At 36.7% G+C, this 19,686-nt stretch overlaps 2 protein-coding genes across 2 annotated transcripts; one reads left to right on the top strand and one right to left on the bottom strand.

Moving 5' to 3' along the window:
- Positions 1-326: 326 nt before the first annotated feature.
- LOC132200887 (transaldolase) lies at positions 327-2,719 on the bottom strand. Its single transcript, XM_059626656.1, has 7 exons — positions 2,536-2,719; positions 1,810-1,933; positions 1,503-1,610; positions 1,316-1,447; positions 994-1,256; positions 826-936; positions 327-766 (listed from the first exon to the last, which is right to left on the bottom strand). The coding sequence occupies exons 1-7, from the start codon at positions 2,636-2,638 to the stop codon at positions 606-608; spliced, it is 1,002 nt and encodes a 333-aa protein (XP_059482639.1). The 5' UTR covers positions 2,639-2,719; the 3' UTR covers positions 327-605.
- A 224-nt stretch (positions 2,720-2,943) lies between these two features.
- Positions 2,944-19,686, top strand: LOC132201753 (cytoplasmic dynein 2 heavy chain 1). The gene is made up of 66 exons (XM_059628193.1): positions 2,944-3,032; positions 3,094-3,245; positions 3,316-3,483; positions 3,545-3,647; positions 3,700-3,796; positions 3,858-3,994; positions 4,048-4,280; positions 4,354-4,453; positions 4,510-4,658; positions 4,714-4,917; positions 4,972-5,337; positions 5,418-5,744; positions 5,801-5,934; positions 5,987-6,130; positions 6,181-6,390; positions 6,444-6,840; positions 6,892-7,091; positions 7,144-7,259; positions 7,339-7,502; positions 7,556-7,882; positions 7,949-8,088; positions 8,144-8,360; positions 8,415-8,645; positions 8,704-8,916; positions 8,977-9,158; positions 9,226-9,364; positions 9,415-9,534; positions 9,588-9,770; positions 9,822-10,367; positions 10,421-10,528; positions 10,580-10,736; positions 10,786-10,993; positions 11,054-11,157; positions 11,211-11,389; positions 11,448-11,547; positions 11,606-11,741; positions 11,796-11,901; positions 11,955-12,095; positions 12,156-12,452; positions 12,501-12,632; positions 12,925-13,066; positions 13,128-13,250; positions 13,303-13,535; positions 13,589-13,811; positions 13,877-14,042; positions 14,112-14,945; positions 15,002-15,215; positions 15,266-15,517; positions 15,569-15,705; positions 15,759-15,844; positions 15,895-16,058; positions 16,113-16,271; positions 16,329-16,568; positions 16,627-16,782; positions 16,835-16,936; positions 16,998-17,199; positions 17,257-17,417; positions 17,475-17,711; positions 17,776-18,016; positions 18,073-18,257; positions 18,322-18,445; positions 18,507-18,601; positions 18,693-18,908; positions 18,967-19,166; positions 19,222-19,420; positions 19,517-19,686. The coding sequence occupies exons 1-66, from the start codon at positions 2,984-2,986 to the stop codon at positions 19,670-19,672; spliced, it is 12,663 nt and encodes a 4,220-aa protein (XP_059484176.1). The 5' UTR covers positions 2,944-2,983; the 3' UTR covers positions 19,673-19,686.

The following is a 19,686-nucleotide window of genomic DNA, read 5'->3' as shown; positions in this document are numbered from 1 at the left end:
TAGACTTTTTGATGAAAAGTTATTAAATTTCAGCCTAATGATGCATTGAAAATATAGAAAGCTTGCTCTATTTAGATATTATCTTAATTGTGGATATTTAATAATTGCAAATTTATTTCAATAGGTTGCATCACTGCATAGTCTGCTCAAAAATAACCATGGAGGTTTTTTTATAATTATGTATTAAAACCAAGTATTAAAAAAAATTGATTTCATTGATTTATTAGGATAAATGATAAATTATAATGATTGAAATAGAAGGTTGTTTTGAATATTAAAAGAAACTTAAAATTTGCTGGGTATTTTAAATTAGAATAGTACTAAAATTGTTCAAAATGCATCAAAAATTTTATTTATATATTTCACACCATTATTATGTGATAAAAATATTGAAAATTTAACTTCAAGCGAGTGAAAAACAGGAGGAATAGTAATTAATTTGATAGGAACCAGACAATGACATCAAGTCGTCATAGATAATTTGAATGAGATTTAGATTACCAAATAAATAATATAGAACCCTGATTTCCCCATTAACGAATTGCGCCGCAAACAATATTATTCTATGCAGGAATGTTGGAAGAAAAAAATGGTTGTGCAGAAATCTACACCAGCATCTCTGAAATCATGGTCTCCAGCTTTCTCGCATCTTCAGAAAACTTCCTGATGCCATCGGATAATTTGTCAGTGGCCATCTGGTCCTCATTCAGCATCCAGCGGAACGTTTTCTCATTCAGCTCAATCTTCTCAACATCAGACTCTTTGGCTAAAATTTTGACATTAATTTATAATTCAAAACAAAGGTTATTTAAGAAATTAAAATACCTTTGGCATCAGACAGCTTTTGGGGGACTGCGTCGTGGCTACTGTCAAGTTCTTCCAGCAATTTGGGGCTGATGGTCAGCAGATCACAACCAGCAAGAGCTTTCACTTCGCCTGAGTTTAAAAATAAGAAGAAAAAACTGCAATTTTTATAAGATTGAAAATATATACCAATATTTCTGAATGAAGCTCCCATGACAACAGTTTTGTAGCCAAACTTCTTATAATAGTTGTAAATGCGAGTGACGGAAACAACTCCAGGGTCTTCGTCAGGCTTGTAGCTTTTCTGGTTAGTGTTTGCTACAAACCAATCGAGAATTCGGCCGACAAAAGGCGAGATGAGTGTGACTCCGGCTTCAGCGCAGGCCACAGCTTGGCAGAAAGAGAAGAGCAAGGTCAAGTTGCAGTGAATGCCATGCTTCTCCTCAAGCTCTCTGCAATTCAAAAAATGATAAAAATGTTCGGAATTTTTATTTTGGCTAAAAATTTATACTTGGCCGCTTGGATGCCTTCCCAGGTAGAGGCAAGCTTGATGAGGATTCTTTCCTTATCAATTCCATGCTCTTTGTACATCTTGATGAGTTTGAGGGCCTTGGCAACGCTGCCATCTTTGTCAAAGGAGAGCCTAAAATTTAATTTGGTTAGTAATCTATAGAAAATTAAAATTATTAATAATTTACTTTGCATCAACTTCAGTAGAAACGCGCCCAGGAACGATTTTGAGAATCTCGGTTCCGAAAAGGACCAACAATTTGTCCATGGCCTCATCCAACTGTTCCTTCTTGGTGCTGAAATGATAAAAATAATTGCGTAAATTTTCATTTGATTACAACCTTGATTTTGCAAATAAATTATTTGAACATCTGATGATGAGATAACGACTTTGACCTTCACTTCGCCAAAGTGCTGGTCATCACGAGTATTAACATTTGCACCATCAGGCCATAGAGGATTTGTATTTTTTGCTATAAACAGATTAAGACTTACTCTCCAGCAGACTTTCCATGCTCGACTGCTTTCTCGATGAGGTGCTTGTACTGAGGCATTTTTGCAGCCAAGAGAATGAGCGATGGATTTGTGGTGGCATCAGTTGGCTTGTACTTTTCCATCACTAAAAAAATTAAAACAAAAATGATTTTTTTCTTAACACATATTTTTCATAATTTTTAATCAAAAAATTTAAAAATCAAAATTCTTCTTTGAAAATTTTACATGATGAAATTTTTAATTATTAAATCAGGAATTAATTTAATCATAATTATTCCACATTGCTTGCTCAAATCGGGCTGAAATGCACTTTAACAAACACTGGGTATTGAATTAATAGTAATTATTATTTTTTCGAAAAATTTGAGGAATTAGATACAAAGCCGCATTGATCACGGGCGTGGAATCAAAGCAATGCTTTACAACCTTTTATTTTCCACCGCACGAGAATCATGCTAGAAAAGGCCACTTAAGTTGTAAAATTTTATCATATTAGGGTATTAAACTTTTTCTAGGTCCCAGCGGAATTGAAAAAATTATTTCGCTGTTATTAGTTTGCATTGCCAAGAAAAAGAAGTGGTCGAATTCAGTCAAAAGAGAGGAGAATTTGAAAATAATTATGGACAATTAAATACATAATGCTGGACCAAATCTGCGAAAGCAGCAGGTGGTGCGTCTCCAAGCAAGACTTGGCCGGGGTCGTCAGCAATTAGAAGTCAAAATCACCTTCAAAATCGCCGCTGTCGGCCACCACGGTGGTCAATTCCTTCAGTTGGGCCAGGGAGCTCGACATTTTTGCCTTCTTGCTGGTCGGCGACTCTCCAGACATAGTGAAATTCTCGGGAAATCGTCCGGTCGGTCGGCGCAGGCGGCTGAAAACCACAAGGTCAAAGTTGTTTCACCGGCGAGAGCACCAAGCGCAGCAGCACAGCTTGCCTGTTTGAAAATTTCAAAAGTCACTAATAGATGGCGCGCTAATCGCTGAAGAATATTGAGTTAGCCAATCGTGCCGCTTGATTTTGGTGGCGATCGCGGGAAAATTGCAACGTGGAATGCCTTCGAATGGAAAAGCGTTGTGCTTCGATGATACTTCAAGTCCGTTTTGATTCCGGATTTATTTAAAACATGCAAACTCTTGCAAATTAATTTTGGCGTTGCAAGATAAAACTTGAAAATGGCTGTACTCAACGATTTCAGAAAGAAGTTTATTCTTCAATGTATAGGTAAAATTATCTATGTTATATTGCAAAAAATAATATTTCAAAAAATTATTATCGCTTTCAGAAAACTTCTTTGATATCTCCAACAAAGAAGACTTATTCCTTGATAATAATGCTCTAGAAAAATTTTTGAATGACCAATTTTGCCTCATATTTTGTGTCCGACGTGTTCCTGAAGCGAGTATTGATGGTCATCGAATCACGTTTTCGAACGAGGTCAAATTAAATAACCAAATTTAATATAATGTATATTGAAAAAAAATAATATTCATTAAATGAACTTTAGGTCTCCTGCAAACACACCGACCAACTGATCGTATTTGTCAAAAACAGAGCAGAAGAGCTCACTGCAGATAATTTGCACACTTTGATAAGCACTACCACCATCGGAGGTGGAGCAGTGTCATCATTTCTGCACAGCATTCAAAACATTTACATACCCGCAATACTGCAAGTAAGATAATTCATATTGAATTGATTGTATTAAATGTTATGGAAAATGAAAATAAAAATAGGGAAATGACGGGCAGAAAAAAGTGAGTTCAAAAATAAAGGAAGCGCTGGTGCAGCTTGAGACAAACTTGAAAGGTGAAATTCAAGCAATCGAGGCTATAGCTGGTAATTTTTAGATGAATTTTTAAATTCAAACAATTTTTATAATGTTCCTCAGGAGTTGAAACTGTTGCAGATGAAATCGCTTTTTGGAAAAATGTGCCAAAGTCTGCAAATATTTTAAAAATATTAGTCCCGTTTGAAAAAGAGACAAAGTATGAACTATATTTTTCTTTTTAAAAGTTATCCTCTAGGTTGGAATAAAAATAATTTTAGCTTATTGCGCACTTCTGCATCTTTGACGGACGTAGAGGACATGCTTGACGCGGCGCATGACGTCATGGACGAGCTGTGGAATGAGGAAAGTCCTGCTTTCCCTCAAAGTAGAATGGAAAATTTGCTTCAAATAGTTGGTATGCTGTTATGTTCATTATTAGGAAATTTAATTATGATTTTTATAAAATAGCGAACGGCGTGGTAAAATATTTGCAAAACCACTTGACACAAATTCAAGTGTGGCGCAACCCTTTTGAGAAGGTCACTCCAACTTTAATTCAGGCAATTTCCGCTTCTAAAAGATGGATTGAATCTTGCAATAAATTGACATCGTTTTTCTGGCAAAACCATACCAACCACAGATGGACAGGGCAGCCTTTGACACCTCATTTACTCTCAAAATTCGTTGCCAGATTAGACGAGGTTAGCAACAATTTCAAATGTTTTTTTTTAATAACATTAATTATTAATTTATTATTATATGCGTCTTCTGAAGATTAATGCAATTAGATCAGTTCATCACCATCTTAAATGTTTTCTGCCGGACGATGAAAATATACATGTCAAGAATGAGGACGCTTTCATAATGTTCCATGGTTAAAATTTTTAACTTGCCCTACTGCAGAAATTATTTTAAGGTTGTGTCAAATAGGAGTTGATGCATTTCACTGCAACACTTTTGTTGACGAAAAGTGGAAAAATGCCGTAGCCCAGTTTGAGCAAACTGTATCCTCGTTAGAAGAACGCGTTGCTGTCAAATTAAAAATGCTTCTCACACAACAAGGCTCTCACGCGATGCAGGTTTAACTTGAATCACAATCCTTTTTCCATTTGTATGTGCGAAATTAAATTACAGTCGATCCACACAATGAAGAATATGGAGGAATTATTTTCGCGGCCTTACATTTTGCAACTCCTCACAAGCCAAAGAGAGTCTCTTTTGGCGGAACTAAATAGATCAATTGAAGATACGAACAAAGAAACAAGAATTCAACAGTCGCATCTTGTGAATAGCAATGCTGTAGAAGTCATTAAGTGGATAAAGCAAAATGAAGCCATTGTAAAGGACCAAATGAAATTTTATAATTATTATATAATTTATTTTAATTTATAGATTCTGGACATTCAAACGGCCAGCAAAAAGTTTTTTCCAGATTTATCTGGTTTTAAAAACTTGGAGTCGGAAGTTGAAAATTTGCTGAAATCTTTAAGGGAGCTCAACGCAAACGCTTTTAACATGTGGTCACGGACTAAACTGGCAGCTCTCTCAAACGCAACCCTTGGTTTTAACGCTGACAAACCAGTGGTGCAGTTCGACAAAGTTACCAAACTGATGGTGGTTACATACAATCCAGATCTAGATAATCTCATTCGAGAATCAAGACAGCTGACAGTTCTGGGTCACGTTATTCCCGACCAAATTAAAAAGGCAGCAGAGCAAGCAAGAAAGTTCATGCGCCAAGCGAAAAACTTAGATAAGGCAAGTGCAATATATTAAAAATTATATTTTGGGACAAATATTATTCTATAAATTTATAACTAAACATTATATTTCCGTAGATTTGCAACTTCCACAACACAATCGGAGACCAAATGATCCCGAGTCAGCGACCAATGATGCTTGAGGCGGCTTTTGCTCTTTCTCAGCTTGTCCAAAAAGAGACGCAAGTCACTTGGGTCAATCCAGTCGCTGTTGACGAGTATATTGACAAGCTGCAAACTGCAGTTGAAAAGCTGTCGACCCAAAATACACTTCTTTCCGGATTCCATTCTGTTATTAAGAACAAAGTCATGTACTTGATGACAGTCAACTTGTTGAAAAATCAGGGCCAATGGAAAGGCGCGATCAGGGAGATAAAAGAGATTTTTAAGCAGGTGGAAGCAAAGGTAGGCAACTTGCTCGACACGGTCGATGTGCACACTGCCTAACTTGTAAATTTCAGAATTTCTCCAATATGAAGGCGTGGAAACTTCACTGGGACCACCAAATTTACAAAGCGCTCGAGTTTCAGTACAAACTATGCGTAGAGTCACTTAGTGAACACATTCAAGAAATTCGAGTTGAACTAGTTTACAGGTTAAAAATGAACGCTTTTAAAGTTTACTGTATAAAAATTAATTAAATCCAGGCAGCAAAAGTTGCAATTTCAACCTCCCTTTGAAGAAATACGACTGATTTATTACAACCAATTAAAAAAGCTCATGTCGATTCCCGTGCAGTTCAAAGGAATTGATGGTACCGACAACACTTTATTCATCGGAATAGTTGAAAGGTTATTGGTTGGTGATCAATAAATTTATTTTAATTCTTCATTAATATTAGGAATGGAAACTTACTCAAACCTTTATATGAGCGGGCGGAGGAATTATTTGCTAAACTTAAAGCAGTGGTGACAAAGTTTGAGCGATGGGTTGCTCTTGGAAGTGTTGACCTGCACCAAATGGCAGAGCAAAATTTGCTGATGGCGGACGATTGGGACAAAAACTTCAAAAGCTCAAAAGCCTGGGCACAAGAAATTGGAAGATTTACAAAGTAAAAATATGATTTAATTACCTTCAAAAAATAATTTTTGCATGAAAATATAGTTTGGAGGAGAAAATTGAGTGCTTTGCCGTCAGCATATTGCCTGTGCGTGCCGAGGCAGAAATGCATAACAGACGCTACTGGGACATTTTGACAACTACATTGAGGGATGCTATAAATAATGACGCACTCAAAATTCAATCCTTTGCCATGGATGGAATTAATGTTCTTCGGCAGCAGCCAGCCACTGCTGGTGAGCTTAGCAGGGCCACAGTTCAGTACTCAGAGTTGTTGAATAAAACACCTGACATGGTAAAAGCGTATGATGAAGCAAGAAAGAAAAACAGAATTTTGGCAAATTGGACAAGAGAAAAAATTAACACTTTGGACGAAGTGTCCTCGGTTTGGCAAAGTTTCCAGCTTGTGCTTGGAAACAGGGAATCTGTTATGGAGGAGCAGGTAATAACAAAGAAAATTAAAAAAAAAATCAATAATTGCAATTTGTTCCAGATAAACAATATAAAAATACAACTGAATGAGAGGCTTAAAGAACTTTCAGAGGACACGGAAAAGTTCTGGGAGCGTTGGAAATTGTCAAGACCAAATGACAGTAAAATTGGAGGCTCTGTTTTGTTGAAAGAAACATTTGATAATATAGCCGCAAAAAGAAAAGAGTGGATTTATCTGAAGGAAAAAAGAGACGAACTCAAGTAAGTTAAATTAAATTACTCCAATCTTCTTATTTGTTTATTTTCATGTCAGAGCCGAGTTGGACGCGTTTGGTCTTTCAGATAGCGATGTTCCTGATTGGGCTGAAATTGAGAGCGACGTCCAATCTCATGAAACAACGTGGAGTCTTTTAAGCGAATTTCAAAATGGCAAGTTTTGATTTAAAAAAAAAAAAATAATAATAATAATAATAATTATCCAATAAATAATAAAATATTATATAAATAGGCATTGAAAAATTTAGCGAAGAGGAGTGGATTGTATTTAAAAACAGGACAAACAAATTTGATGAATTTTTATTAGAGTGGGAGCAAAAAATTGACGAGCAAATTTCTACTGGGCACTCCATGCCACTCATATCACACATTCACAAAGAAATCAAAACTTACATGGTATAACGGTCAAAATATTTATCTAAAAATGATATTTTATGTTCGCTTTAAAGGATATGGCACCTGGACTAAGATTATTGAAGGGCGATATGTTCAGTGAAAAGCAATGGGCAACCATGCTCGAATTAATTGGTATTCGCTACCAATCAATAGAAATTATAAAGTTCAGGGAGTTTTTACTGGCCAAGGAACAAATTATACTAAACATGGAACAAATCAAGAGTTTGATTGCTCAAGCCGCGAGTGAAATCGTAATCAGACAAGCACTGAGTGAGCTCAATACTTGGGAGATTGAGGCGAAATTTACATTTTTTGAGCACACTGATTCTCAAGGCAAAATGCTTTTGTTGGTCCAAGATTTTAAAGAGATTCTCAGCAAGGTACGTTGGATTATACATTTTGTAGAGGAGTGAAATTAAAAAAATAAAACGTCTTCTTATTGCTAGGTTGGAGATAACCAATGTCTGCTACAATCGATCAAAAGTTCACCAAACTTTGAGAGCTTCAAGGACCAGTCGACCTTATGGGAAAATAGACTATCCACCTTGGACGAGTGTTTGCGTAATCTCTCTCAAATCCAGAGAAAGTAATTACAAAATATTTCTCCCAACGCACCACCTATAACGGCCTTTTTGAACAAGGTGGCTTTATTTGGAGCCAATTTTCGGCGCAGGGACGTTAGCAAGCGACAAAGCGAGGTTTCACAGAGTAGACGTCGATTTTCGGAACATCGCAGTGGAAATTTCAAGGGAGAAAAAAGTAATCTCACTTTGCCGGCGGGCTGGTTTGCCGAGGCTGCTCAGCAGCTTAATCGACCAGCTCGAGAGATGTCAAAAAAGTTTAAACGACTTCTTAGAAGTAACAAAAGATAATAAAGATAAAATATTTAATATTCAATTCAATTATTTACAGGAAAAAAGATCAGCATTTCCGCGCTTTTATTTCATTGGTGATGACGACTTGCTGGAAATCTTGGGCCAATCCACAAAGGAAAAAGTCATACAAGCGCATCTAAAAAAGCTCTTTTCCGGCATTCACAATGTGGATTTTGCTGAGGATAAAAAGAGCATAGTTGCTTTGAGGTCGTTGCAAGGTGAAGTGGTCCCTCTCAAAAGAGGGGTGCATTTGCAGGAAAATGTTGAAGTGCGTCATGAAATTTTAATTAAATATTCCAATATATTAAAAAATAAAATTAATTTAGCGTTGGTTGAGTCAGCTAGGAGATGAAATGAAAAATACGCTTCAAGAGCTGCTGTTAAAATGTAATGAAGAGAGCAAAAGATCTGAATCCGGCCCAAACATTTCAAATTATCCGTCGCAAATACTTTGCTTGTCAGAAGAAATACTTTTCACGCATCAATGTGAATCCGCTATTTCAAACAACAGACTTAGCAGCTTTAGAAAATCTTTGAAAGTAAGAAAAAAAATCGACGCATTTGAACTTATTATAAATAATCTCATCACTTAAATTCAGTCTAGATTAGAAGGATTGACGAGTTTTGTGACGAAGAGTGATGCTGAGTATTCAAAAGTACTGATTTTAAAGATCAGAGCTTTGATTATGGTTCTCATCCATAACATCGCTGTTGTTGATTATTTAATTAACGCAAACAGCGGTGTCTCGATTGACTCATGGGAATGGCAAAAACAACTAAGGTGAATTATTTAATTACATTAATTTACAATTAAAAATAAAAAATAACATTAAATTTTGTATTTCTAGATATTATCAAAACTCCGATGGATCGACCACTGTAAAAATGGTAGACGCGGAGTTCAAATACACGTTTGAATACTTGGGCAACGCACCTTTATTGGTTCACACGCCGCTTACAGATAAATGTTACCTCACATTAACACAGGTTTAATTAAATTTTAATTTTCCCCTAGTTATATAAAAACTTGCATTTAGGCGATGCACATGGGCCTCGGAGGAAATCCAGTTGGCCCAGCGGGGACTGGAAAAACGGAATCGGTTAAAGCACTTGGCGGACTTATAGGGAGACAAGTTTTAGTTTTTAACTGCGATGAGGTTTTATCTTAAAAAGTAATGTATACTTAATATTAAAAGAAATCTATCAATAGGGAATTGATATGAAATCAATGGCACGCATTTTTGTCGGCCTGGTGAAATGCGGTGCTTGGGGTTGTTTTGACGAATTCAACCGATTAGAAGAGGCAACCCTATCAGCAATTTCAATGCAAATTCAGTCTATTCAAAGTGCACTGAAAACAAAACAAAACTCAGTAACATTGATGGGAGAAGCAGTAATTTTTCTGTTAAAAAAAATTAATATTTAAAAAAAAATTAAATTTTAGGTCAGCCTTGATAGAAATGCTGGGATATTTGTAACAATGAATCCCGTGGGCAAAAGCTACAAGGGTCGCCAACGTCTGCCAGATAATCTGAAGCAATTATTCAGACCTGTCGTCATGGCCCAGCCAGACAGCGAATTAATTGCCGAAGTGTTGCTTTACGCGGAAGGTTTTCAGCACGCCGCTGAGATAGGAAAAAAACTTGTGGAAGTGTTTAATTTGTCAAGTCGCTTGCTCAGTCAACAGCAACACTACGATTGGGGTCTACGTGCTTTGAAAACAGTCTTGCACGGTTGTGGATCTGCTCTGAAAGAAGCTAAAAATTTAAATGACGACGAAAGAGATGCAAAAAGCGAATCCGAGCTTGCCGTCCGAGCGCTGAGATTAAATACGCTCTCCAAACTGACAAGTGCGGACAGTACACATTTTGACGCCCTCGTCAAAGATGTGTTTCCAAGTGTCAGTTTAATCGAAATGCAAAACGAGAAACTGGTTGGGGCGCTCAAAAAGAGTTATGAGCAACTGCATTTGGTGGAAAATTCAAAACAGGCAAATAAAAAAATTTAGAATATAAAATTGGATTAAATTATTTTTGTTTACAGATTAAGAAATGCTTGGAATTGTATGAACAGCTTCTGCAAAGAATGGGCGTAGTTATTGTAGGTCCATCTGGCTCGGGGAAAACAACAGTTTGCTGCCTCTTGAGTCATGTAATTTTCTATTTGATTTTAATTCCTATTCATTATTTTTTGTTTATTTAGGCACTCAGTCAGCTGGGTCAAATTGTTCGGCAACACACTATAAACCCAAAGGCAATGTCACGCGCTCAACTATTGGGGTATGTTGACCCCGATACAAGACAGTGGCACGATGGAGTTTTAACAATCAGTGCTCAGCAAGTGTATAATGAGCCATTGGGTAATATAGCTTTTTTTTTACATAAATTAATTGAATGAAAAAATTTTAGAAATAACGTCGTGGATTGTTTGTGACGGTGACGTTGATCCTGAATGGGTCGAGTCTCTGAACTCAGTTTTGGATGACAACCGACTGCTGACTTTACCCTCAGGCTGGAGAATTCAGTTTGGGCCAAACGTCAATTTTTTATTTGAAACACACGATTTGAGTCATGCTTCGCCAGCCACTATATCGCGAATGGGCATGATTTTGATGAGGTGCGATTTAAAAATCTAAATGATGTTTCAAAATAAAATTAATTTTCTTTTGTTTTAAAGCGAGGACGACGTTGATATGAAACACTTAATGGCTGTATGGAAAAAGCAAAATCAAATTGTAGACGAAATGTTATCAGATTGGCTTGATGAATACTTTTTTAAAGGTATTTAAACAAATAACATTTTAATTATTATGAGAAAAATTTCCCTTCTTAAGCTGTTAAATGGATTCTCTCAAATGGTGAATTTGCCATTCCTTGGCCAAAAATTGGCCTTGTGCGGACAGGCCTGTCACAAATGTTCAACGTGAAGAGCAAAGGGCAGTTTACGTGTGCGCTAATCAAAGGACTCGGCTCAAATTTAACAGAAGCAAGCAGACAAGCTTTTGCGACCAAAGTAAAAAAAGCGCAATTCATTTTGAATTTAAAATAATAAAAATTGTCGTTGCATTAAGGTTTTTGAGTGGACAGGAGAAATTTTGGCCGATCCAAGTCGGGTTTTGCTGAGTTATTATAATGAATTGCAAGACTGCATTGATACTCATTACTCTGAAGGTGCAATTCTTATTATTACTATTTTGAATATTTTTTTTTCAACCCTTCTCATTTTTAGATTTCGTTAAAGATCATCAAGAAAAAACGGTGATAACAGCCTACGGGAAAACAATTCTTGACCATTTGAATGCTTGGTTTGAAGAAGACCATAAAAAATCATTTCTGCTTGTCGGCCCGCCAGGTTGCGGAAAAAAGTGCGTACAAGTAGCAAAGATTTTAGATAGATTTTAATGATATTAATTTTTCAGTGCTCTAATGCAATATTACTTTTCACAAATGCGGTCAATTGACGTAGCAGAGATACACTGCAGTGCGCAAATCACGCCGCAACATGTTTTGCAAAAGTTGAAACAGGTTCAAATTAATTTATTGTGTGTATTAAAATAATTTTCTTTGTAATTATTTAGGTTACAATAACAACATCAAGTATAAGTGGAAGAGTTATTAGACCAAAAAATGCTGAGCATCTCGTTCTCTACTTCCGAGATTTGAATTTAGCAAAGCCAGACGATTGGGGCACAAACATGCTCATCTCGTTCCTCCAACAAGTAATTTTATATTTTAATTTGCAATTACATTAAAATTAATTTACGTGTTTAATGTATCAGGTGCAGTCGTATCGAGGGTTCTTTGACGAAAATCTTGAATGGGTAGGAGTTGAAGGAATACAAATCGTTGGAACGCTTTCAAATGGAAATTCTTCAAAATCGTTCAATTTGTCGCCGAGGTTTATGTCACTTGTTGCGGTTTTGGCAATGAGATACGCAGATAATCAAGACTTGCAGCATATTTATGGCAGCCTTCTGACCCAGAGTTTAAGTGAAACTCTACCAGAATTAAATTTGTGGCAATCCTCTGGGAAGTTAAATACACTGATTGACACAATGATCAACATCTACACAGAAGTAAAACTCATTATGTGTAAAATTATAATATAATCCATAAATTTGCAGATCTCAACAACTTTTACATCGATGCAACAAAGCCATTATTTGATAACTCCGTATTTCCTCACAAAATGGTGTTTAAATTTGAGCAGATACTCCTTTGCAAGCGGAGCAGAGCTTGTTGACTCTGTATTGCTGGTGAGCAAATATACGTTAAATTTTTCAATTATGCACACAAATATTGTTTTCATTAATTTTATATGCAACAAAAATTAGAAAAAAGGTAAGGATGTTTATGCAACTTGTAATACAAGGATGCATTGCCGGTTGCAATGTCTTCAAATATAAGGAGATTTGACTTTGCAAAATATCAAGTACAATATTACAATTATTGATAAAAAGATTTAATAAGAATTATTTCATTATTAATTATAATATATCTTGATGTAAATAAAATTTATAAATTTGATGTATCTCTGCGTATGAAAAGGCCATGGTCCATGAAGTCATGCGGATATTCGGTGACATGCTTACAAACAAAGAGGACAAGGAAAAATTGGAGCTTTTGACAAAAAACGTCATAGAAGAGAAATGGAACAAATCATCATCAGCAATAATGGAAAAAATTAAAAGTGATAATCATTTTTATCATTTAATTGCTTATTATTATAAAGTTACGTGAATTATCTTTAGATAATTTCTTTGTAACTCTCGGAGGATCAAAAAAAGGAAAATGTGATCAAACTTCTAAGCAACTGGGGCGCCTCAGCCACTCTGATTGGAGTGCGGTGGTTGACAAGTATTTGAACCAATATGGTATAAAAATATTTTTTCTTGCTAGAAAGTTATATCTTTTTGTAATCCGCAGCGAAAGAAGAGCAAGGAGTAGAAATAGTAATCACGCAAGACTTTTTACAAAGTGTCGCGAGGATTGATCGAGTTTTAAGCTCCTCTCGTGGGTCGTTGCTGCTGTGTGGAAAAACGGGGTCTGGTCGGAAAACTGCCGTCCGACTAGTGTCCCTAATTCATGGCTCAAAATTTGTTACTCTGAACGTAACAACCGATTATTCCGTCAAAAGCATTAAAAAAGAATTAAAGACGGTAAAATAGAAAACAAATTTTAATTTAATATTTTTGATTCTTTTCTTCATCAGGCCATTCACTGCGCTGCATTGGAAGGGGAGCAAGTAAATTTGCTTATCGAAGACTACCAACTCAAGGAGCCTGCATTTTTGGATGTGATCAACAGTTTGCTAGCGTCTGGTGAAATCCCAGGACTTTACGCAAGTGACGAATTAGAGTCGATGATGGGCACTCTGCGAGAAATGGCTTCACAAGATGGATATATAGGAAGCCTTACAACCTACTTCGCGGAAAGTAATGTTTTTATGGCTTTAAAGTGATGATTTATTGAGATTGAAAATAATATTTTCCACTTTTAGGAGTAAAAAATAACTTGCATGTGATACTTGTAATGGACTCTGGAGATCCAAATTTGATTCAAAATTGCGAGAGCAACCCAGCCATTTACAAGTATTGTACAATTCATTGGAGTGATTATTGGTTAGAGGAGAGCATGACAAAAATTTCCCAACAAATTCTTACGACGTAAATATTCAATTTTATAATTTTTAAATTACATTTTTTTGGTTAAATCCGGTTAAATATTTTAATTAGGTCTAGTGAAATATTAAAAGATGATGACGAAATACATTCGCACTTGCTCACTATCCACAAAAGTGCACTTTCTTCGCTAGCAAATCCATACCGATTTGTGTCGTTCGTTCGACTATACCATCACATTTTCGTGCAAAAGAAAGAGGGAATTCACAAAAGAAAAGAGAAATTGAGTGCCGGCATCGCGAAACTGACTGAGGCGCAGAATGTGGTGAAGGAGCTGCGTGGAAAAGCAGAGAGACAAGAAAAAGAGCTTGCCCATAAGCAAGCGGAAGCTTCCGCTGCCCTAAACATGATTTCCGAAACCATGCAAGGCGCCAACACGCAAAAGGCAGAAATGGAGACTTTGAAGACGCAGACAGTCAAGGAAAACGAGCATCTGCTGGTCAGAAAAAAGGAAATCGACATGGAACTGGCAGAAATCGAGCCTTTGGTGCAAGAAGCGCAGGCGGCTGTGGGAAATATTAAAACTGAATCTTTGTCTGAAATTCGGTCCCTCAGAGCACCGCCCGAGGTCATCAGGGACATTCTTGAGGGCGTTCTAAGGCTCATGGGCATTCAGGACACCTCTTGGAATAGCATGAAAATTTTCTTAGCAAAACGAGGTGTAAAAGAAGATATCAAAACTTTCAATGCCAGGAACATTTCTGTTGACAGCAGAGTGGCTGTGGAGAAATTGTTGAAAACGAAAAAGGAGTCGTTCGAAGAAAAAAATGCGAAGCGGGCGTCTGTGGCCGCAGCGCCCTTGGCCTCTTGGGTGATGGCGAATGTAAAATATGCGGTGGTGCTTGAAAAAATTAGACCATTGGAAAGGGAGCAAGACAAATTACAAAGGTATTGTGATAATTTTGTAATTAAATCAAGTTAAATTTTTTTTCCCCTTTGTTTAGAAATATGAATGCATTTGAAGCAAACATAGGAAAAATAAGCTCCGACTTGACCAATGTGAACGATCGCGTTGCTGAGTTAAAGGAAAAATTGAACACTTTCACAAAGGAAGCTGCTGAAATTGAGATTCATCTCACAAAAGCTAAGGATACTTTGAAAGCCGCCGAAACTCTAGTGGGCAAACTCATTGATGAATATGAAAGATGGAAAAGCCAGGTTTGATTTACATATAATATAAAACATCTCAAATAATAATTTTTATGCAGCTTCTAGAACTATCTGACGACTTAATATCTTTACCCATAAAAGCACTCATCGCGGCAGCGTTTATAATATACCTGCCAGCTCTTCCCGAGGAGCAACGAAGAGAATCATTGAATTATTGGAAGTCAATATTGAAATTAGAGGATTTTTCTTTGCAGTCTTTTTTGGCGACAGAGCAGCAAATTCTTGTTTGGCAGTCAGAAAATTTGCCAACAGATGCAGTTTCCATTGAAAACGCAATTTCAACTTTGAACGTAATTATTACATGCTAATATATTTTCTCAAAGCTGAGAGTTTTTTATTAGTCCAAGATCAGGCCGTTAATAATTGACCCAACCTCTAAAGCCCTTGACTGGATTCAGGAAAATTTAAAAAGCAACACAGTTGAAGTTCTTGCCCAAAGTAATGAGCGTTTTGCTACTTTGCTGGAGCTGGCTGTCAGGTAAATAATAAAAAAAAAATTAAGATTTTAAATTACAAGTGCCTGCTTTTTAGATTTGGAAAGGCTTTAGTAATTCCAGAGGTAGACACAATCAACCCAATTTTAGTTCCTCTTATAAAAGAGCAATTCATACACCAAGGTAATTAATTTCTCCTAAGTGGATACTGTTTCTAATGAAAGGAGTTTAAGGTGCTCGATGCATGGTAAAAATCGGCGAAAAACTCGTTGATTACAACAAGGATTTTCAGCTTTTCCTCGTGAGCAGAAACACCAGTCCACATATTTGCCAAAGTGTGGCAGCAGCCTTAACGGCAGTTAACTTTTCCACAACCCCGGCTGGTCTTTCGGAACAAGTATGCCGCTTTTTGCTATTTCACTGCATGTTCGCTCATAAAATGAAATTTTAGCTCTTAAGCAGCGCATTAAAGCACGATAAACCAGAGTTGGAAGTAAGACGCGGGGAACTGTTGAGAGAGGAGGAGAAGAAGAGAACGGAGTTGGAAAAACTGCAGGAAAATTTGCTCGTTGAGCTATCGTCGGCCCAGGGGGATTTGCTCGAAAACAAAGTAGGCTGATTTGTTTTTCCGCTCAGGGAGCAAAAATTAATTAAGCTCTGTAAACAGGAGCTTCTGAGTTCTTTGAATGAGACCAAGGCAAGCAGCATTGCTATTTCCAACTCGCTACAGGAATCGGGCAAATTAAAGGAAAGCTTGCAATCAGAAAGAGAGCTCTATCGTCCGCTCGCAGAGTTTGCGAGCACTTTTTACTTTGCGATTGCAAAATTATCGACTGTGAACGTTATTTACAATTTTTCCGTTTCTTTTTATCTCAACTTGTTCAATACTGCCTTGGAACAAACTGACGTAAGCATATTAAATTATTTAAATATATAAGGTTAATTTTTTATTTTTTTATTTTTAGATCGATGAAGAAACAGGCGAGCGCATAAAAAGTGTAAAAAGACGCTTGACGCAACTCGTTTTTGAAAAGGTTGGCCGATCCCTGTTCAAAAGTGACATGATTATGTTTTCCATGCACGCTGTACATGCCATTATGCCAGAATTAATTCCCGAAGAGGTACTAAAATGTTTGTAATTTTTTAAACGTCATTATATATTGAACTGAACAGGAGTGGCTGTTATTTATTGGTCGGTCAACAGGAGACATCAAAGAATACGAAGTTCCCTCTTGGATAAGTAAAGAACGCCACGGACAAGTAAAAATGTTCATTGTAATTTCATCTATAATTAAAACTTATTATTTATTAATAAAATTTTAAAATTTCTCTCTAGAGCAATTTGCCTTCAATAGGCACTCAATTGAATTTAGACGACCAAAATGCATGGAAGACGTTCATGCAAAGCGCAGAATGCGAAAGCAATTTCCCTAGTCACACGCAAAATTTGTCGCTTTTTGAAAAACTGCTCATTATACAAATTTTGCGGCCTGACCGATTAAGAACCATGATGATTTTATTTGCGCAAAGTTCACTGGGTAAGAAATTTCAATTTTTGTGATAAGAAAATTATTTAAATATGAATTAATCTACAGGTCTCTCGGATATTTTCCCAAGCGCTTTGAGTCTCAAGAAACTTCTAGGAGAAACACAACCTGCCGAGCCAATTTTACTTTTATCACTGCCAGGAACCGATCCTTCAATTGAACTGAAATCACTGGCGAGCAATACAATCGGGCAAAATGCATTCCATGAAGTATAAAAATAAATTTAAATATTTCAATTCGTAAAATAATTATATTTTGTTTTACAGGTTGCTTTGGGCGAGGGGCAAATTGAAGTGGCCGAAGCTTTGTTGGAAGACGCGTCGATCAATGGACACTGGTTGTGTCTGAAAAATCTGCACCTAGTGTGCAAGTGGCTGCCCACTTTGGAAGCAAAACTGAAATCGCTGCAGCCGCATCAGGACTTCAGATTGTGGCTCACGTGCCAACCACACCCGAATTTGCCACCGGTTTTTCTCAAATCGTGTTTGAAGATTATTTACGAGGCAAGTCGAATTAGATTAAATAAAATATTTTAATAATACTTGAAATTTAAATTCCTACCTGCAGGCTCCGCAGGGCATGAAGAGAAACTTGCAGCGGACGTTTGCTGGCTGGGGTCGAGAGGTCATTGAAGCACCAAGCAAGCAGCCAGTTTTGCGCGCCCAGATGCTTTTCGCTCTGGCCTGGCTGCACGCAGTCCTGCTTGAAAGAGCAACCTACGTGCCGCAGGGCTGGAGCGAGGCATACGATTTCAGCGATGCCGATCTCAAAGCTGCAACATATGTCGTAGAAACTTTAATTAGCAGTGGTATAATTTCTAAACTTTACATAAAATTAAATTATTATATTCCATGCTATTATCAGGTAGCATCAAATGGGAGTACATTTACGGCCTGTTTGAAAACGTAGTTTATGGTGGAAGAGTGAAAAACGAATTTGATATGAAAGTCTTGGCCATTCTAGTAAGAGATTTTATCAACTCTTCAGCGATTGGCGGTAGAAACTCTTTCGGTCCTGGTATTAATTTGCCCAGCTCGGCCAAATTTACGGTGAGATAAATAAAATTGTTAAATTTTGGTAGATCGAAAAATTATGTAATTAATATGAATTTAGGACTCTCTTAACTGTATTGCACAATTGAGTGATCACGACAGTCCTTTGTATTTAAGTCTGCCATCAAATATAAATTCGTCTTGGCAAATAACAACAAGCCAATATAGCATAGAACAGCTTTTACGTGAGTTAAATTATTTTTATTTGAAATTTCCATAAAAAAATTGAACAAATCTTAATTCCAGAATTATCACGGTCTCATTTCGTTTCAAAAATTGATATTGAAAAGTGGGACAGCCTGCTGACGCCTATATTCAACGTGTGGAAGAAAATTAACCAGGTAATTGAAAATTAAAATGGTGGAAGTTCCAAGATTAATTTTGGTGTTCATTGTGAATTAAAATTTAATTTATTTAACATGAATATTATAGGGCGTGGGAATAATTCAACTGAAAGTCACAGACGAAAGCACCAAAGCTGATTCTGCTACTCCAATTGAACAGTTTTGCGCATTGGAATGGAAACACGCAATAGAGTTGGTTCAGAAAATCCACAAATCGCTCGCTGCCCTTATGAAAGTCGTCAGAGGCGCTTTGGTGCCTAGCAGAGAAATTGCTTATCTCGCTAAATCAATAATCGAGCACCAAGTATACAATAATTTTAAATTGAGTTTAATTGAATTAATTTTTTTCCTTCTTAATGTAGACACCTCCCTCTTGGCTTAAGGACTGGGAAGGCCCTCCAGAACCCATGCAATTTGCTCGGACAGTCGTGTCCAAAGCTCAGTCAGTGCAGACCTGGATGCAAAAATGCAAGCAGGGGATCTTGCTAAAAGAAAATCTCAACCTTTCGGAATTGTTCCACCCTGACAACTTTTTAATTGCCTTAAAACAACAGACAGCTAGGTAAATTTGGAACTTTAATTTTTGTTTTGTTATTATCATCAAGATTTTATTTCAGACAATTTAAACTACCCCTCGTAGATTTGCAACTAACATCAAGTTTGACTGGGCAGTTGACCAGTGCGCATTTGTCGGTAAAAGTGTCTGGTCTTTACATTGAGGGCGCAAATTTCGATTCGGGAATTCTGACTGCGGTAAAACCACATTCACCTGCACTAAACGAAATTCCATCTTTCTATTTTGCTTGGCTACCCAAAGTAAGTTTGAACAATACCCAACTGAATTGCTTAAAACCGTTTTCAGAGGCGTGATTTAATTTATTCTAATTTATCTAAATTTTATTTTTGTCATAGGGATCTATTGTAAAATCGCAGCACCATGTGATAGTACCTGTGTACCAATCAATTAACAGGGAAAACCTAATTTCAAGTTTAGAACTTCCATGTTCGGGATCAAAATCACAGTGGATTTGTGCTGGAGTAGCTTTGTTCCTTCAATCACAGGAATAAAAGAACATGAAAAT

The sequence above is a fragment of the Neocloeon triangulifer genome, unplaced genomic scaffold (genome assembly GCF_031216515.1).
Source record: "Neocloeon triangulifer isolate White Clay Creek 2 clone unplaced genomic scaffold, ASM3121651v1 ptg000014l, whole genome shotgun sequence".
NCBI lineage: Eukaryota > Metazoa > Arthropoda > Insecta > Ephemeroptera > Baetidae > Neocloeon > Neocloeon triangulifer.
This window is presented reverse-complemented; position numbering and strand designations above follow the sequence as displayed.